The sequence below is a fragment of the Trichomycterus rosablanca genome, chromosome 26 (genome assembly GCF_030014385.1).
Source record: "Trichomycterus rosablanca isolate fTriRos1 chromosome 26, fTriRos1.hap1, whole genome shotgun sequence".
NCBI lineage: Eukaryota > Metazoa > Chordata > Actinopteri > Siluriformes > Trichomycteridae > Trichomycterus > Trichomycterus rosablanca.
This window is the reverse complement of record NC_086013.1, coordinates 12,167,362-12,185,377: the sequence shown is the minus strand read 5'-3', so window position 1 is coordinate 12,185,377 and position 18,016 is coordinate 12,167,362. Positions and strand designations below refer to the sequence as shown.

The following is an 18,016-nucleotide window of genomic DNA, read 5'->3' as shown; positions in this document are numbered from 1 at the left end:
AGTCAAGCACAGAAAGATTTTAAAGAAGCAAACAAGACTAAAAGCACAGAACACACCCCTCAGCTCAGTCTATTATACAGAAATAGAAAAAATACAAACTCCAGTTACACTGCCTACTTTTACAAACTAAACAATTGCTAGTCTGCTGAGAGTAAAGAAGAACATTCCAGCTATATTTTGAAGTGGTGGGTGTAGTGTAAATCTAATAAGGCTCAATGCAAAACAAATAAATTAAAACAAGTCAGTGTAACATCTGCCAAAGGCAGCTCAACCAAGTACTAAGCTAGAACGATGAATCAGTTTTAATGTAGATTAAGTGTTGGGCTTTATTAAAGAAAATGTGTTATAGAAGAATTTAAAGTATCTAGTGTAATCAAAACAGATCCCAGGTTGTATTTACTATAAAAAGTGATGGTGTACATATAAATAAATCCTTATTACAATTAAAAAAAAATCTCCCTAAATGTATTTCAAGTAAATGAATGACTCACGTTTTAAAACAGGGGTCTCCAGAGAGAAGGGTCATCCCAATAGTAACCTTAAAGAAAAACAAAAGAAACAAATGTAATTACTTCAACACAATAGCAAGTTTATTTTATTTACAGTAACTTTAAATACAAAGACTGTCATTTTTAGGACCATAATTTTAAAATGAACAACAATTTGGTTATGCAAAATGCTTCTTTTAGACAATGGAGCAGACAGTGAGTCAGGCTAAGTAAATGGAATCAAATTATATTAAATTTAGCTGTAAGTGGGTTCCTCCAGTCACATTTCCCACACAGTCAGAAGATGCAAATTAGAGTTGTGATTGTGAGGCAGAACAGCAGTTATAAATAATTCCACTTATAGCTGCAGTTCCAATAGGCGTGGATGTGAATGACTAAGTTGCACTTTACTAAAACCCAGACATGTGGTACACAGAACCAGCAGCACTACAAAAAAACTTCTTACTGTGCACAGGCCACTGGTATAGTATCTTTGTGATATAGTGTATGTGCTTCAGTGCTATAGTCTCTGTGCTTTAGTAAAGTCCTAGTTCCAGAAAAGTTAGGGCATTGTACATGTAAAATCAAAAGAATTAACAAATCACTAGATTCTAGCATTTTACAAAAATATGCATTTCTTACTAATACTAGATAATACAATTTGCCACCAACAACCATTACACAAGCTTTTTTTCACAGTGCTGTGCATAGATCTTTTGCAAAGAATTGTGTAATGGTTTAAGACCAGTGGAAACAGCTCAGTTGCTAAAAATAAGTGTGGTATTCCTAACAAGCATTAGCTGTAGCACTTAAAGTGTCTCTGTAGTAAATAAGTACTTGGGCCACTTCTTGTTTTGAATGTGTAGTAAAAACATCCATATTAAGTTTAACTTCCTAGCATATCCTCTCTTACACAGAAACACATTGTTACCGCACCTTCAGAATGGAGTTGTCCTGCCGAGTGTTCTTGGTGTCATAGCCCTCAAGTATACAGCAGCGCACAGTGGAGCCTGAACCCGCAAACTCCGCCATGTTGAGGTCAGCAAAGCCCAGCTGAGTGAGAGAGAGAGAGATTCGTTAGATAAATGTAATTAATGCGTTCAGCATGTAAACTATGTAGAAATATTTGAATTTTCCTCTGAGAACGTTTCAGCCAGGATAAACAATATGTGACTTCAGTTACTTGAGTTCAGTCCAAGGTTTTCTCAATAAAACTGAACTATGTTCTGCTAATCTGTCTTTTCAGACCCAGAAAAAACAACTAACATTGACATATTCTTAATTTCCAACACTGTCTTCATGTAAACATGTTGCACCACTGAACAGGGATCTGAGATCCCTCAGCAGTCCAACTTTGGGTTATGGAAAGTGTTATAAATGCAACTGTGTCATTTCAGTTTAACGAGTACCAATAAAGTATAAAAGCAGAAAGCAGATTCTGCTTTTAAAAGATTTTTTTTAATTCTTCAGTAAATGTTTATAGGATCTAGGCTTTGGTTTAGAGTCTGCACATAATAAGCAATTAGAAATGGCTAGAACTGGCAGGGCAATAGATTGTCTGCTCGTCTGTAGCACTGATTATGCATTTTTTTTTACTGTTTAAAATGTTTTTTAATCTTCTACATTCAGTAAAAAGGGGTACTTAACTGACATTTAAGGTGCATTTGCTATCCCTAAAGTCGTACAGTTAAAAGTCAAAAGTTAATGATTTCTTCTAAAGATAAAAACAAATATTGCTTTAGTGGAGAACACTGTGCTAATGGATGTATAAACCAGAAAGAATTTAATGCTTTCACTTTGTAGCAACAGCTTGGAAAGGTTTTTGTCTATTCCAGCAAGAAACACAAAGCAAGGTCTTTAAAGACATGGTTTGACGAGTTTGGTGTGGAGGAAGTGCCCAGAGCCCTGACCTCAACCCCATTAAACACCTTTGGAATGTACTAGAACGATGTTTGCAAACCAGACCTTCTCATCCTAGACCAGTGTTTGGCCTCACAAAGCACTTACAACCAAACAGGCAAACATTCCTATAGACAGATATTTACAACACAGCATGTTTAGGTTATTACCAGGAAAGTGTTACTTGTTTCTAGATCTACTTCTAAGTTTTTCTGTGCTTGTACATAGATTTTACCCAACTGTGTTAAACTCCCAGTTTCGTTGGGTAGTGCAAAATGCTTCTTTTAGACAATTGAGGAGACAGTGAGTCAGGCTAAATAAACTGAATCAAATTGGATTAAATTTAGCTGTAAGTGGGTTCCTCCAGTCACATTCCCACACAGTCAGAAGATGCAAATTAGAGCTGTAGAGCTAAAGAGCCGTTATTAAGAATTCTACTTATAGCTGCAGTTTAAATAGACGTGGATGTGAATGACTAAGTTGCACTTTACTAAAACCCAGACGTGTGGTACACAGAACCAGCAGCACTAGGTTATTCTGTGCTTGTAGATAGATTTTACTCAACATGGTGAAAAACAGGCGTCCAGCTTCAGGTTGACTGACTGAATCCGCATCTCAGATGACAGAAGTTCGTCAGCATACAAGTTACTTGTAATATTACTGTCCCATGTGTTATGCTAGCACAGACGGTCCATGACACAAGAGGTAAATCTACATGGATATATACACGGTAATAACAAATTAGTTATTAGTAGAAATCAGAACTGTACTGTCATGTCACCTGAAAAAAAGACTGTTTGCCAGGCATTTTGCAGATTAGGTTTTTGTGCACACAAGCCTAAGATCACCATGCACAATAGCAAGCTTCAGCTAAATTGAAGTGTGGTCCCTTCATTCCACTAAAATAACATTTTAGACATTTAGCAGACGCCTTTATCCAAAGCGACTAACATTACAATTACAGTATACAGTCTGAGCAATTCAGGGTTAAGAGCCTTGCTCAAGGGCCCAACAGCAGCAACCTGGCAGTGGTGGGGCCCAACAGCAGCAACCTGGCAGTGGTAGGGCCCAACAGCAGCAACCTGGCAGTGGTGGGGCTTAAACCAGTAGATCAGGGGTTTTTAAATCCAAAGCCAAAAAAAATGGATTGCAGAGAAAAAAATTTTTTTTTATAAACTTGATGTGTGTATGTGAACGCCCCCTTGTGGAGGTTTTACGTTACATCTTGAAAACCACAGTGGGACCAGATTGTAGACAGAGAGAGTAAGATGCACTGTTTGTGTTGCCTGAGTCACATCAAAAAATCATGTGAGTCACTTGAAAAAAAGGTTTTGGGATGTGGTAGAATGGAAGTACCAACACGGACCATTATTTAAAAAAATTGTTTACCAACATCCAACAAAATTAGAGTATTGAGATGGTCTGTGAAACAAAAGGTTTGAGGATGGTCCTACCCAGCAATAGGGTGATGTTCCTAATAAAGTGGCCAGTGAGTTTATATGTGATCTATTTTTCTGTGGAATACATTTTGACAGTACTTCTAATGAAATTTGTAATGCTGTAATGAGAGTAATGCTGTAGTTCAGTAGCAGTGTTTGTCCTACTCTGTGATTATGCTTGTATGTGCACAGAAAAGAGAAGGAGATGGTTCATCAAAGCTGTTATGTAACTAATGGCATTTAAAGCGATTCATCCGCCTATGAAGAGCCCTCAATCTCTCTGCTGATAAAAGCTTCTGCCAGCACACTCTTTCACATACACAATGTTCTCGCACAGTTTTTTTCCCCTCATCGCTATCTCAAACATGTACAAACACACTCACTGAACCACCAGCTCCTCTCCAAGCTGTCAGTATAGCAGTATATCTACTGACTCAGGCCAGCCAATAAAGTCACAGGGCTTTGTACTAAACTGTAACCTTTTAAAAAAGACCATAAGGCACTATTTTCCCATTAAACTCCCTGCCTGACTAACATTTTCCACCCAAAAGTGTACACACAAATCTTAATGCTTTCTCATGAAAAAGGAAATTAATTCAAAATGTTTTCTACTAGAATATATGTGACATGGAAAACCCCCAAACTGCAAAAAGAAACGGATGAATAATCCACAATACATGTTTGGAAAAATAACTTTTATGTTAGTACAATTGAGCTTTGTTGCTTTTTACATTAGAACCAGGTGCTCAGGAGGTGAGATCCAGGTTTGAATCTCAGCGGTACTATAGGCTGGCCAGGCGTCTACAAAGACATTATCGGCTATGTTTTGGGAAGAGGGGTCGCCAAAGCCCTGTAATGGACTGGCACCCTGTCCAGAGTATACGACCTGCTATGACTCAGGATACAGTAGTTTATGAAAATCTAATGAAAAACTATGTGCCACCACAGATATATCTTTAAGCTGCCAATACTGGTCTCCAAATTGTTTAATTTCACACAAGAGCTTCCTTTTATGCTTTTGTTAACATGGTCTTGTCAACTAGGAGCATTTAACTACTAGAGCAAATTTCTCTGCATCTGATTGGTGTGTAGACTTGACTGATCCTTTGTTGGACAACTTCTACTTCTTTCGATTTTGTTTTCAATTTGAATGACCTTAAACAACCTCGAGACAATATTATTAATGATATGCTTCCAACTTTGTTGCGACAGTTTGAGAAAGACCCTTTCCTCTTCCAGGATGGCTGTGCCCATGTGCACAAAGCATCTAAACCAAGAAATCTAAACCTCCTTTTTTGATGCTCACCCATGATGTCGAGTTGTACAGTGATCAGGAAAAGCCCTGCGTAGGTCGTATATCTGTAGCAGTATTTTCCGCTAAGTAGCTTTGACATAGAAAGCAGCTTTGAGGCGGCAGAAGACTTAGCCACATGGTCGACTTAGTCACCTGTTTCACCCCACAGTCCAGACATTTGTCTGTCTCCCACCTGACTGAGACTAAAGGAATCAATATTTACTTTAGATTAGCATTTACTTCCTTTTAGACATGAGATGCTTCCTCTTGACTGGTTTGACTTCTGTTTTTAGGGGCTTCCTGACTCCTTGAGAAATTATTTACTAGCTTTGTTTAATGACAGCAGAGGTTTTCTATCCTATTAAGGAGTACATTACTGTCTGATTTTCAGGTGTATAAGCCACACCAAGTACTTACAAGTGTATAAAATCAGACATGCTTTTTAAATGAACAGGCACATACAGTATGTCCACAGACACATTCCACAGTTGTGTGGAAAGCCTTTCCAGAAGTGTGGAGACTGAGAGGAGCGCAACTCCATATTAACAATCATGACTTTAGAATGTCCAATAAGTTTACTATCAGGTGTTCACATACTTATGGCTATATAATGTAGCGTTTGTAAAATTATCCAGTTTTGAAAAGAAAAAAAACACTATCAGCTGGAACATGAACTGACTGTGCTTCATTTCCGTCCTATTGTCTCAGTCAGCCAGTCCAAAGGTTTGCCCTCTTTCCCCTTGTTCACTTGTATCTGCGCAGTCAGCAGAACGTTCCGCCTTGGTGCTCCCCTACTCTATCAGCAAATGACGAGGAAGTACATAGACACTTACATAAAACGACACCCACACGAACATAAACAGAGCTTCCTGAAGCCACCCCCGTGTGCATCACCTGCTGACCTGATGAGAGCTATGGATCAACATACAGTAACATCCAGGGGTTTTTCACTAATCTCTAATGCTTGTCTAAAAACATAAGCAACAGTTACAGCTCAGGTTACCCCACTGGTCTTATGAAAGACAGACTGCAACACAATACTGGCTTCCTTCCTACTGTCCTGTCAATTAACATCTAAGCAACACACCTCTGCTATGAGAAAAAACAAGAAAAACAAAACTCATTAACGCAGACAAGACAATAAAAAACAGTCCAATGCTGAGTCATTCACAGGTCACCTGAAGGGCCACAAGTCCAACGATGTTTTTACCAGAATATACATCTACAGGGAACATTAATGCTTGTAACTGCAGAAACAGCAATAAGTTCACATGATAGGAAAGATTTACAACGATTCACGAATGTAAAAACAACCCAAAGCTTTATAAAAACAAGAGGATGAGGTCAACGTACAGGAAAGCGATAGGAATGTATTTACACTTCATTTCACTTTGGTTTGTGAAAGGTGTCGCATTCTTCAAAAAAATTGATAAGCAACATAACACTTTACAATCTACACTATAAAATCCCCGAAGGTCTCGATGTGTAAAATTCTGGCATTTAGGAGTTAATAGAGCTTATTACAGTATGTTTGGACCAAAGAGCGCACCCGACCATAACCAAGAGCACACAATAAAAATTACTATAAGCACTATAAGTGCTGTTATAAAAAAGTGAAAACATATAAACCAAAAAAAAAATAAAAGCAATAACAATTTGGTCCCAAAAATCAAGCTACAAAGGCTCATAGAATAAGAATAATGAAGCTCATAGCATATAAAATCATCTGTCCTGCTCACTAACAAGCCTCTGACAACAACATCTGCACAATAACTGTTTGTGTAAGTGTTATTATAGATTATCACTTTATAGGGATACAAGTAGCTGTATAGATGCCCAAGCCCAAAATGGTCAATTTCAAATGTCAGTTGGAGTGGTGTAAAGCACATAACTACTGGACTCTGGAGAAGCAAAAATAAATTTTCATATAAAACATAACATTCCAGAGAATTCAGTGCTTCATCCTGATCTCTCAACCTCATCCAGCACCTAAGGTTAAAATGGAACACCAACAAGCCAGGCCCTATACGTCAACGTCAGTGCCAAACCTCAATCTCAATCTGAGCTTGCTCATCTAAAGTAAAGAGGTTAATGGATATTTATAATCGTGTTACTTTTCAAATATATTTTAATGACATTATTATAGCAATATTTAAAAAACCCACAAGAATCCACAAAAAATGCACACACACTGCATTAGGAATACTAGAAAGAGCCTTCATTCCAAACATGCTCAGACCTGTTCGGGAAAAATTAACTACACTGTGCATTACATAATCTAAAATACCTGGTACTTCACCCTCCAGAAGGTTCTCTAGCTCTATTATTAAATCCATTAAATATACCTTACAATACATGATCTTACTACTGATCCAAGACGTGACTGATTTGTAAATGTGAGACCACAAATAATACTTCTGTTAGATTTGCATGGACTATACAGGACCAATGTTCACATGAACATTGTCTCCAAAACTTAATGCACTGTTCCCTCGGGAACATTATATTTTGCCAAACACCATATTCATGCACATTTTTTCTTTTGGCTGTTCCAGTATTTAGGGGTCACCACATGGGATCTTTCTGGGGACCTGTTTTTACACCCAATGTCCGTCCTGATGCAACCCTTCTATATTTATCCAGACTTGGGACCAACAGCGAGAGTGCACTGATAGTGGCTAGGCTGTTTCAAATGTAATTGGAGATTTGGTGACCTTAATCTTTTGCAAATGTTTGCTTATGATACCTCAAGAAATTTCTGCCACTAACCCCCATTGTAGGGGGCAAAACATATGCCATCATCCCTCATTTGCAGCTTTAATCAATTTAAGCTTTTTATTTATTGACATGATAGTGGGCATTGCCATTTCCTGGCATGTAGCGTATTTTCTAGTAATTGTCTGAATTTTAATGCTCATTAATGCCAAATTAATTTTGCTTTTCTTTATAAGAATTTGAACAGTTAGGTTTTTTTTTTTTTTTTCAGAATTAATTTAACCCTAATTAAGCCAATTCAATAAGTTATTGACCTGTCAACCAAACTCCAGCTGTTTATAGAACAATATTTATCAGTATATCAATACCTTTAGTCATTAAACACTTTTTTCTCACCTCAATTGTAAAAGAAAAATGACCGGGTTTGACAGAATTTGAATTAGGTCTTTATGGTAATGGGGACAGTAAACCCTGTTTAGCAAAGATTCACTATGTGGCAATAAGTAATTGGACACCTTACCAGAGCTTGTTACACATCCCACTCCAAAACCTTGGACATTTTTATGAAGTTGGCAGATATAACAGTTCACCACTCTTTTTAAAATGCCCAAAAAAGCACTCCTGGCAAAAGGTGGCCAACAGAAGTGGCCAAAAAAAGAGAAAAACAAGTTCTGGTAAAACTCATACCTTTAAAAAAGCCTTTCCTCCCTTGAGTTCCTGTAAAATCAGAAGAAAAACAAAGTCAGGCATGAACAAGATAGGAACTGTTACACAACAAAGTGTCTGAGACATATCCCACATTTATGGCAATAACCTATCAATTATCAACCACTAACAGTAGCAATTTAGCTGAAAGAAGGTAACTACAGGGCTGGCTATATTTTTGGTAGCTAATTAGCAAAGTAGGCAAAAGCAGAAGGTGCTCAAGTGGCACAGCTGTCTATTTTGCTAGCCCAGCACCACTGAGTTCCGGGTTCGAATATTAGCAGTGCTATCAGCCGGCCAGGTGTCTGAAGCTATGCGATGAAGATGTAGAAATCTCTGTCCAGGGTATTCCTGCCTTGAGCTCAGTGTTTCCCAGTAAAACCACACCCACCACCACCCTGACCAGGAAAAAAAGAGTTGATGAAATTTAAATGTAAAATGAAATGTTGATACGTCTACTTGTTGTACAAGTAACTTGTTGTGCTACTCTATTCACCTTCTCTGTTCAGTAAATCTATATTATATGAGGGATTTGACCTTTTCCTCTGCTTAGGAATGAACCTAATGGCCCTCAGCTCTGTCTGTCCTTTAAGGGAACTGGGTAGCGAGCACTGTGCCATGACATCTGCCCCTGATATCTGCTAAAATGACGGAATGTACACAGACTGTTTATCTTGAGAGCCTACCAAGCACGCATGACCCTGACCAAGTTGTCATTAAGCCAACACCACAGACACTTGGTCATTACACATGAACAGCCACATATTTCTATTTCAGACAAAGCAAATTAACCCTGTTTTAGTGTTTAATAGCCTTATTACTCTGTAGTAAGACATAAACAAAAATCCTGTTCATTTAAAACTCACTTATTGAAAAGCCTACAGGCATTTATTTTCTCTATTTGTAAAATATGTGTCTGTATAACCTACATTCAAAACTATAATACACTGCAGTGGTTAAATATGTAGAAACCTCTTCTAACAAGTAGATTCAGCTATTTCAGCCACACCAGTAGCTATTCGGACCCTAACCAACCATATATCCATGTAATCTCTATATAAAAACATCAGCAGATGAGTAGGAACTCGTCATAGCATGAAATTCATCCGGTCAATTGTCAGTCAGGTCAAATACTGAGAGCAACAACAGCTTAACTGTGAAGCAGTCTGCCACATGCTCACAGAAGGGGAACACTAAGTGCTGAAGCCATTAACACGTACAAATTGTCTGTCCTGACTTGCAACACTCAATGTCGAGTCCTAATCAGCCTTTTAATGCAACAAATGCAGGATCTGTTTGTCAGGAACTTTATGGTTTGAGTTTTCTGGGCTGAGTAGCTGCAAACAGTCTAGCTCCACTGTGCACAATGTGAAGCGGAGGCAGAAGTGATGTAAAGCAGACCCCCATTGAACTCTGATGAAGTGATAACACTTTCTCATGGTAGATAAACCACGGATCAGCTATGGACAAATCTGCATCTGACAGATTCCAGCCCAGATGAATAGTCCCTACTGTAATGCTTGGCGGAAATAAAGTAAACATCCAGGGCAGCGTGTGGTGATAAAATCTTGCTGTATAAACAGTTTAGGGAATGCTGTCTCCTGTTTTAACATGGCAATGCCCTTGTGCAAAAAGTCAGCCTCTTAGAAAATGTATTCACAAAGACTGGTGTAGAAACTTTTTGTGAAAATAGTTTCTGTGATATTCACACTATCTGTGCAGAACTTGGTGGACAAATGTCAATATGTCAATACTATTTGTCAATATCAATACTGAACTGGCATGCTCCTAATTTTTCCCCCCAATTTTCCTCCCTATTAACAATCTGCATTATGCTTCCTCTATACTGACGCTGACCTCCACTCCTGACTGAGGAGAGCCATCCCCTCTACACGTGTGCAGTAGCCGACTGCATCTTTTCACCTGCACAAGGCGAGTTTATATGTGGAACAGCTTTGCACACGAAGAGTCACACCCTGATCCTATGATTCCCCGACTCTGTACAGGCACCATCAATCAGCCAGCAGAGGTCGTAACTGCATCAGTTATGAAGAATTCCCTCCAGCACCCTCCCTGCAAACGAGTCAATCATTGTTCCTGTAGGCGCCCAGCCTGCCAGTATCGGAGCTGAGATTCTAACCGATGACATTCTTCAAGATGTCAGTGTGATTTATCAAAGCACCACCTGAGCACCGCATGAGCCTGTTTTGTATGTATATATATATATATACCTTTCGCACAGACACTCGGCAGATGCATGGGTCCAGTACCCCTGTAGCAGGATTGGCGCTCATCTTGCAAACAAAGGAGAACTTCTTTCGCCAGCGAACACAGTTCTCCTGCACCTCCTGCCTGCAAACGAAAAGACAGACAAAGAAAAAGGACAGTTGAGATCATGGCCATCACTATTTTCATCATTTTAAAATCAGAAATCTGTTTGCAAAATTACAGGGATTCAAACTGATTTTTGCAATGATGACTTTCAGGACAATCAAGCTAAATTCTGAAGCCGGTTTAAACTTGCTAAACTTTGACCTGTGCTATATGAAGTACAGTCGACATACAGTAGATTCAGTGGTATGTTAGTTCAGCTTTCAAATGACAAAGTCTTATTCTGAGCATTACACAAAGTAACATAAAGAGCAAGATTCTGGTGTGCATTAACTAGCTTTTATGCTACTCTGCCCTTGTGTTCAGATCATTTTAACCTCACAATAAAGCATGGCAGACCACACAAATGTTTATCACAAACAACATTACGTTCAAGAGACTACACAAGACATGAAAAAACTGCAAGCCAGACAGTGATTCCAAGTTAAGTATGTGGGATGTATCATATATCAAGTAAAAGGGAACTATGCTTGTTTTACAGGCTGTCCGACACAGAATTAGGTAAAACACCTGGTCCAAGCATCCAGTTGTGGTCTCTGAACTCCAATTTCAAAGGCGCAAGTCAGAAAAAAATGTGCTTTCTTTTTTCCCTGCCAGGAGGTAGCAAAGACCCACCTGGTTTCATTATAGCACTGAGCTCACAGGAACATGTGTATTTTTTAATCCGCTTTGCTGATGGGCTCTAACGTCCCAGTACGGCAGTGTCTGATCCTCACAGTGGGTGGAATCAACACAATCTGAGGATAATGGGAACGGGAAGTTGAATTAAGTAAAGTGAAGACCCACAATGGAGAAAAGGATGAGGAGGATGTGGCTTATAAGACGTTTCGGTCAGGAAGTATGTCATGCTAACCTGTTTTTGATTACGTGTGAAGGCAGCAGTGAAAAAAGTATAACTTTATTGGATTTGAATGTTGATCATGATTCATTCCGGCCCTTGATTCAAAATGCACTTTTACGGTTAAAAAGTTACAGACATAACAGTCATAATGTAGTAAGATTGTAACTATAAATTAAACAGCTGGTGGCTTCTCTGTGCCCATAAAAACAGGACTTCTTTGACTGCACTCAATGAAGAAAAAGTACATAAAACAGGGGTGTCTTGCAAAGTTAGGAAAAAATAAAACGTGCTGAGAAAGAAAATGTTGAGACAGTTGGATATAATTGTGGGTCATACTGTCCACAGTCAAGTGAGCTTTGAATCGCCATTGAATTAGAGGCTGCTTTGCAAGAGCAGATCCTGAAGAAAAACCAGCAACTCAAAGCCTGAGTAAAATAATTTTGCTAATTATATGGACAAAGAAAAAGCAGATACAAGGGCTTCATAAAGCTCGTGTGACTGTGAACAGTGGCAGCCATGTTTTAACAAGGATCTAATTAATGGTAGTCCTGTTTTTGGTGGTTCGTAGTTTTCATCTGTCCATCTGAAGTGTCCACATATCATGTCTATTTTTGGGATTAATGCTGATAATACTGATACACATAACTTCACCCACCTTTTTCCACTATGAATATCAAAACAATAGAGTGAAGACAGAATGAAATAATAAGGTCAGTAGTTTTGGGTGACACAATGTAAAAATGATATGTAGCTGTGGGATATAAAATATGACATGACTCTTTTTTTAATCATGTGTCTACTGGTTCACCAAGGACCTGGGAGACCTAATTAGAGTCTCATGAACAAGGTCCCTCCAGATCAACAATTCACGTCACAAACTGTGATTCAAATCACATTACTAGTGAGTTTGAACAGGAAGGTTTAAAGCAGCAGACTTGTTAATTAGCATCGAGGATGCATGTCCATCCTCTGTCATGCACCACATTCTTCTTCCTTTACAGACGTTCCTTTATATTTAAACTCTCTCTTCCTCTTTCTTTTTTTACAGTAGACATGAAACTGCACGACTGGTGAACTGTTTGTGCAGACTCCGAGTATGAGCGTACAGTATGAAGGAAAACACTACAGTGTAGTTTTGTGGCCATGTAATTACAAGGCATTTGGTTTGGGCTCTGTGCTCTTGGATAGAGCTACTAAGGAGTAGATGTGATCTTGAGAAAACAAACCCTCTAAGCCAAAGTCTGCATTTGCAGTGCATTAGAATTTATATTTGTAACTTTCATTTGTAACTGTGGGCTGTGTGCACTATTCTTTGTGTGTTTTTGCACCGATTTCACTTTTCTCTTTAGGGCCTGCCTTCTTGCGCTTCTCTTAAAAAATTCCCAAGTGCAAATGAACATTCACAGACGAATTACAGAAAAAAAATCAGTGTTTTTGTCTCGGTCGGGATCCTTGGGAAGCAGAATGCATGATCTGCAAGTGTCCAATAAAGGTGCTAGTTCAGCAAAACACAAAACTGCAGCTAATGCTGAGAGAGTTCACCAGGTAAATGAACTATTTTGTGAGATCGGGTAAAACGGAAGATGCTGTTACTGCCGCAGAGGGAGTTTTTGCATTTCACACCACGAAGCATCAGAACAGTTACAGATCAGTGGACTGCACATCTACCTTGGTAAAAAGGCTTTTCCAAACGCTGAATGGAATGGAATTTGATTTTCTGACCATAAAGGCATTTGTTAGTTGTTTGGTTAAATAAACCAACTAAACCTTCCACTCAGTGCAGGTGTTCGTTTGCCACATGCTGCCATCTTACCGCAAATGTCCTCTTTGGTCACCCTAGCTAAGTTCAAGTAATGAAGTTCTGTGTATTTACTCCATCAGTGTCTTAATCACTCACTTACACCTAGCAGCAATTCAGAGCTGTCAATCCACCCTTTCATGTTTTAATAGGTGAGAGGGAACCAGAGTACCTGATGGAAATCCACACTGGGAGATCATAAAAAGCGCTCCAAACACCCTGGAATTGCTCAGCACTTACAATACACTTTTAAAGCCACCTTGCAGCACGTCTGCCAAAATAATACATGTAAATGTTTCTATGAAAGCCCTTCACAAATGCAGCAATTTTCCCACCATTACTAATGAAAAGACAAACATCACTTCCAAATGTAAGTTAAGTTCAGACAGACTCACTGTAGGTGACCTGAGTGACATGGCATGTATGAGCATGTACTAGAAAATCCTTAGCCAATAAAGACGTTAGCGTATACAAAGAACGATTAGCTCTGTAACTGTATTTCCACGAAGTAATTTCATTCAAATAAGACAGGCATGCACGGCCATGTATGGGTACTCCTCCCCACACACACACACAGGCAGAAACATCTGTGTCAGATCAAAAATGGCAATCTCTAGAAGCATTCCTCATCTGGTTTTTATGAGGTACAGAAGTGGGGGAAGAGTGAAAATAAAGCGAAGACTTGGATGAGACGTCCTACAGTAGAAAATGCACATAAACACATGCATGCTGCAGACTTTGCTCTTAATGTTAGTACACAAGGTGAACCTGACTGAGCTGGATCTCAATCTAACAATGACACACAAACAAGTGATGGTCCTTTATTATAAAAGAGCTATTACACACACACACACACGTCACTAAAGCCTTAAGCCGATGCAGGTGGATCTCCCTTTGCAAGCACATTTATTACTGTAGCAACAACTGAAAGGCTACAAACAGCTAAATTTCTTAACAGCTACCAGACATCTTTTAGGTGGTCTGAAATATGCTTTGAATAGGCCGAGCCAAGGCAGTTCTGGTTGGCTTGTGCATTTAGCATTAGCACTAAACTACATGGACACCTGACCTTGATTTGTTGGGCATCCCATTCCAAAACCATGGCCAATAATAAAGACCTTGATGTTTACAGTGACTCAGATGAACAGGGCCAGTGAGCAGTTAAATCACCTATCTGTGCTAGACGAAGTATGAGTTAAGAAACTGGACTATTGATATAGGTTTGAAACCCCGGATGGGTATTAAAGCAACTTGATTGACAGCAGTACAGATACACATTCTAGTCCTAAATGGTTGGATGTTGGTGGTCCAAAGAGTTTTTCTCTTATGGCGAGTATTATTTCACCATATACAACAAAAAATCATCTTCAAAGTTTAGTACTGGCTAATACTCCAAATTAAGATCTTAATGTATAATGTCACAAATAAACAAAAGCATGATTGATGCAGTTCCATTTACAATGGTTAGTCGCAAAAAAATCAGGAATTCTTGTCCAATAATGTCCATCACAGTCATGCTGCTAAAACTTCAATTTGATCCATGTCACCACTGAAGCTTGGCCGTAATTAGAAAAAAAATCTCTAGCTTTAGATTCTTATCAGCTGTTCCCCTCTACATTTTTTCACTTTGCACTTTTTATAATGCTAAACGAGTGCAGTTGAGGAATGTATTGAGTGTCGGCACAGATCCACTTGGCACAAGGTCGGAGTGAGCATGCCAGTCATTCCAGAGCTGAAGTTATAGGGAGTTCATCCTCTTGTATAAACACTGTGATGCTCGCACTGACAGGTCTCAGGGGGCTCTGTCTTACAAATATGACAGTATTTATCACTTGGCAGGGGAAAACCTTTGAAACTTAATAAGTATAAAACCCAACACAATGTGTCTTTTGATTAAGCAATAGAACATGAGATGGGGTCTTGTAGGTCAGTCCAGCTCTGATTATTACACACAACCGTAACTGTTCTACTGCTTTTATATGCCAATCTATCACACATTTACTTACTTATTAACACCTGGAGCAATTTAGTGTAACCAGTTCACTTTCTGAATCCTTAGAAACTAAAAGGAAAAAACTACAGATTCAGTAAGTTAAGCTATTAATTTGCATTAGTCTTATACAATATAGTTATATAAGTTAATATTGTTTGTATATATTGGGCATTTTCAGTTACAGGCAGGGCCGTAGTAGGTGTGTTGGTATGATGCAAAACTCACATACTGCTAAAAGTATTGTATTATGGATTATTAACAATACATTTCACACCTTTAAAGAGTCCTTACTGTAGTCAAGTCAAACCACTTATATTCTTAAATCCATCCCATTATTAACTTTTTAAACAGATAAGCCATTGGCATTAAGCTAAACGGGCTGTTATCAGTATTTGCAACTGGTAGCCAACCGAGTGATGAAGACATTTAGAGATATTAGCACAATTACGCAATAGGAAAGTACTTCATCCCTTATGCCACAGTGATTTTCTGTAATGCAATCTTTAAAAATCCCTGAAATTAATCTCTCATGTGTGTGTGTGTGTGTGTGTGTGTTTGCCATTAGAAAACATCTGGATCAGAATAATGGGTTTACAGTACACACACACACACACACACACTTCAGGAAATAATTTTAAACTGCTTTTCTTAATACATGCTGATATTGTAATGAAAAGGTAAAACATACAGAAACACGCATGCTTGCTAAAAGCAACTTCCGGGAATCAGCTCTGCAAGGTCGCAACTATGTGCCCACATTCATTCAGTCTCACAGAGGACACTGGATCTGTTACATAATAACCAGAGGACAGAGAACGACAGTCAGAGCTCAAATGTGTCCAAACAGTCCTTGTTCACCCAGGTCATGTTATACCTGTGCTGACTCAGTTAAAGATAAACAGAGAAGGAAAGGACATTTATGCAACACTGCCCTCATACACACAGTGGAATCAAAAGTTTACATGAGAATGAATTAAGGCCAGGTCTCAAAGTACAAAAAACACCACTAAATGAATAATCTCAGTTAGTGTTTATATATTTTGGTTCAACATGGCAGAAATTATTTAAATCCATTTTTGACGTTAACTGTACATACATGCAAAATGTTTGTGCTTCCATGACAACGTGTCATGTAACAGTAAATAAGTTCAATCAGAGAGAAGCAGGTTTTTAAAATCATGAAACTAAGACCTCAATTTTGGTCTCAGGTTGAATCTTACTGAGCTTTACTGCAATTCAAGCACTATTCTCAGGTTAAAGTCTTTTAACTGTGTACTTTACTCTGTAAATATTGCATGTGTGTAGGTGGAAGAATCATATCTGTTACACTAGGCTCATCTAATTACCACTAGGGGAATGAGGAGTTAGCTGTACATCCACATGCGTGAAAAGTATAACAGGCAAAAACTGAATGAAATGCATTCAAAGTGTGTGATGACAGATTTGCTAATAATAAATGAATGGAATGTAAAAACTCCCTGTTTTAAAAATGCTGATCACACCCAAGATTCACACCATACATTACTATTATTTTAAACTTCAAATACTGAAAAGCTAAAGTTGATTCATTCACCTACTGCATACTGGAATGTATTTGCGTTTCGGACTGTTAGGAGTGTTTGTTATATTTGAATAGCTAGATTTTGTTCTAGGGCAGTATATAAGAATATATGTTATATATGTAAGTTGAGGTTATGTCTATAATAATTCTAACCGCTAGTAGATGGCGAAATTAGAAAAGTCTATCTTACGGTTCTATAGAATTAAAAATGACATACACTTTTATGTCATGGCACTCTTATTTTATTGATGTCTGAAACTGAGCACTTGGGCGGCACAGCAGTAGCCCATTACTGCTGGGATCCATGGTTGGAATCCCAAACAGTGCTACCAGCCAGCTGAGTGTCTACATAAAGATGATTGGTTATGTTGATTGGTTATGCCTTAAAGGGCCGGCCGAGGCCCCGCAACAGACATGTCCATGATGGGTTACTGCATTACACCCTGAGAGTCCAGGAAACCAAACCAACTGTGATCCTGACTAGGCTAAAGCGGTGGTAAAAACAGAAAAATGAAATGAAAACGATATCTGAATGTGGAATGGATACCTTTTTAATAATTGTATAAAACCAAAAAAGAAAAGAAACATAAATGACCACATTTGATTTAAATTCTATAAATACTTTAGTTTTTGGTCACAGTTGTGGAAGGGCAGCTTTACTGTTCATACATACACAGTTAATATTGATTAATAATGAATTGATTGCACCACTCTTCACAGTTATGTGTAATGTACAGTCAGGAAATCTTTACAGATATTAAGTACAATAAAAAGATTAACGTGACCTGTTTCCCATTTGGAAGTGTACACCTGCGAACTAAGCTAACAGTATCTGTCCTAACACACCTCTTAAACACACACCTATGAGAACTGTGCGTGTGACGTCTGTGCT

The 18,016-nt window shown here is 38.5% G+C and overlaps 1 protein-coding gene across 1 annotated transcript in view; it reads right to left on the bottom strand.

The window, feature by feature from the left end:
- The window catches only part of eeig1b (estrogen-induced osteoclastogenesis regulator 1b), a 34,987-nt gene that overhangs the window by 2,929 nt on the left and 14,042 nt on the right, over positions 1 to 18,016 (bottom strand). Inside the window, exons 4-7 of the mRNA XM_062988284.1 lie at positions 10,772 to 10,892; positions 8,523 to 8,552; positions 1,425 to 1,541; positions 492 to 538 (exon numbers count right to left, since the gene is read on the bottom strand). Of these exons, the coding sequence (XP_062844354.1) occupies positions 492 to 538; positions 1,425 to 1,541; positions 8,523 to 8,552; positions 10,772 to 10,892 (315 nt within the window). The remainder of the gene's footprint in view (positions 1 to 491; positions 539 to 1,424; positions 1,542 to 8,522; positions 8,553 to 10,771; positions 10,893 to 18,016) is intronic.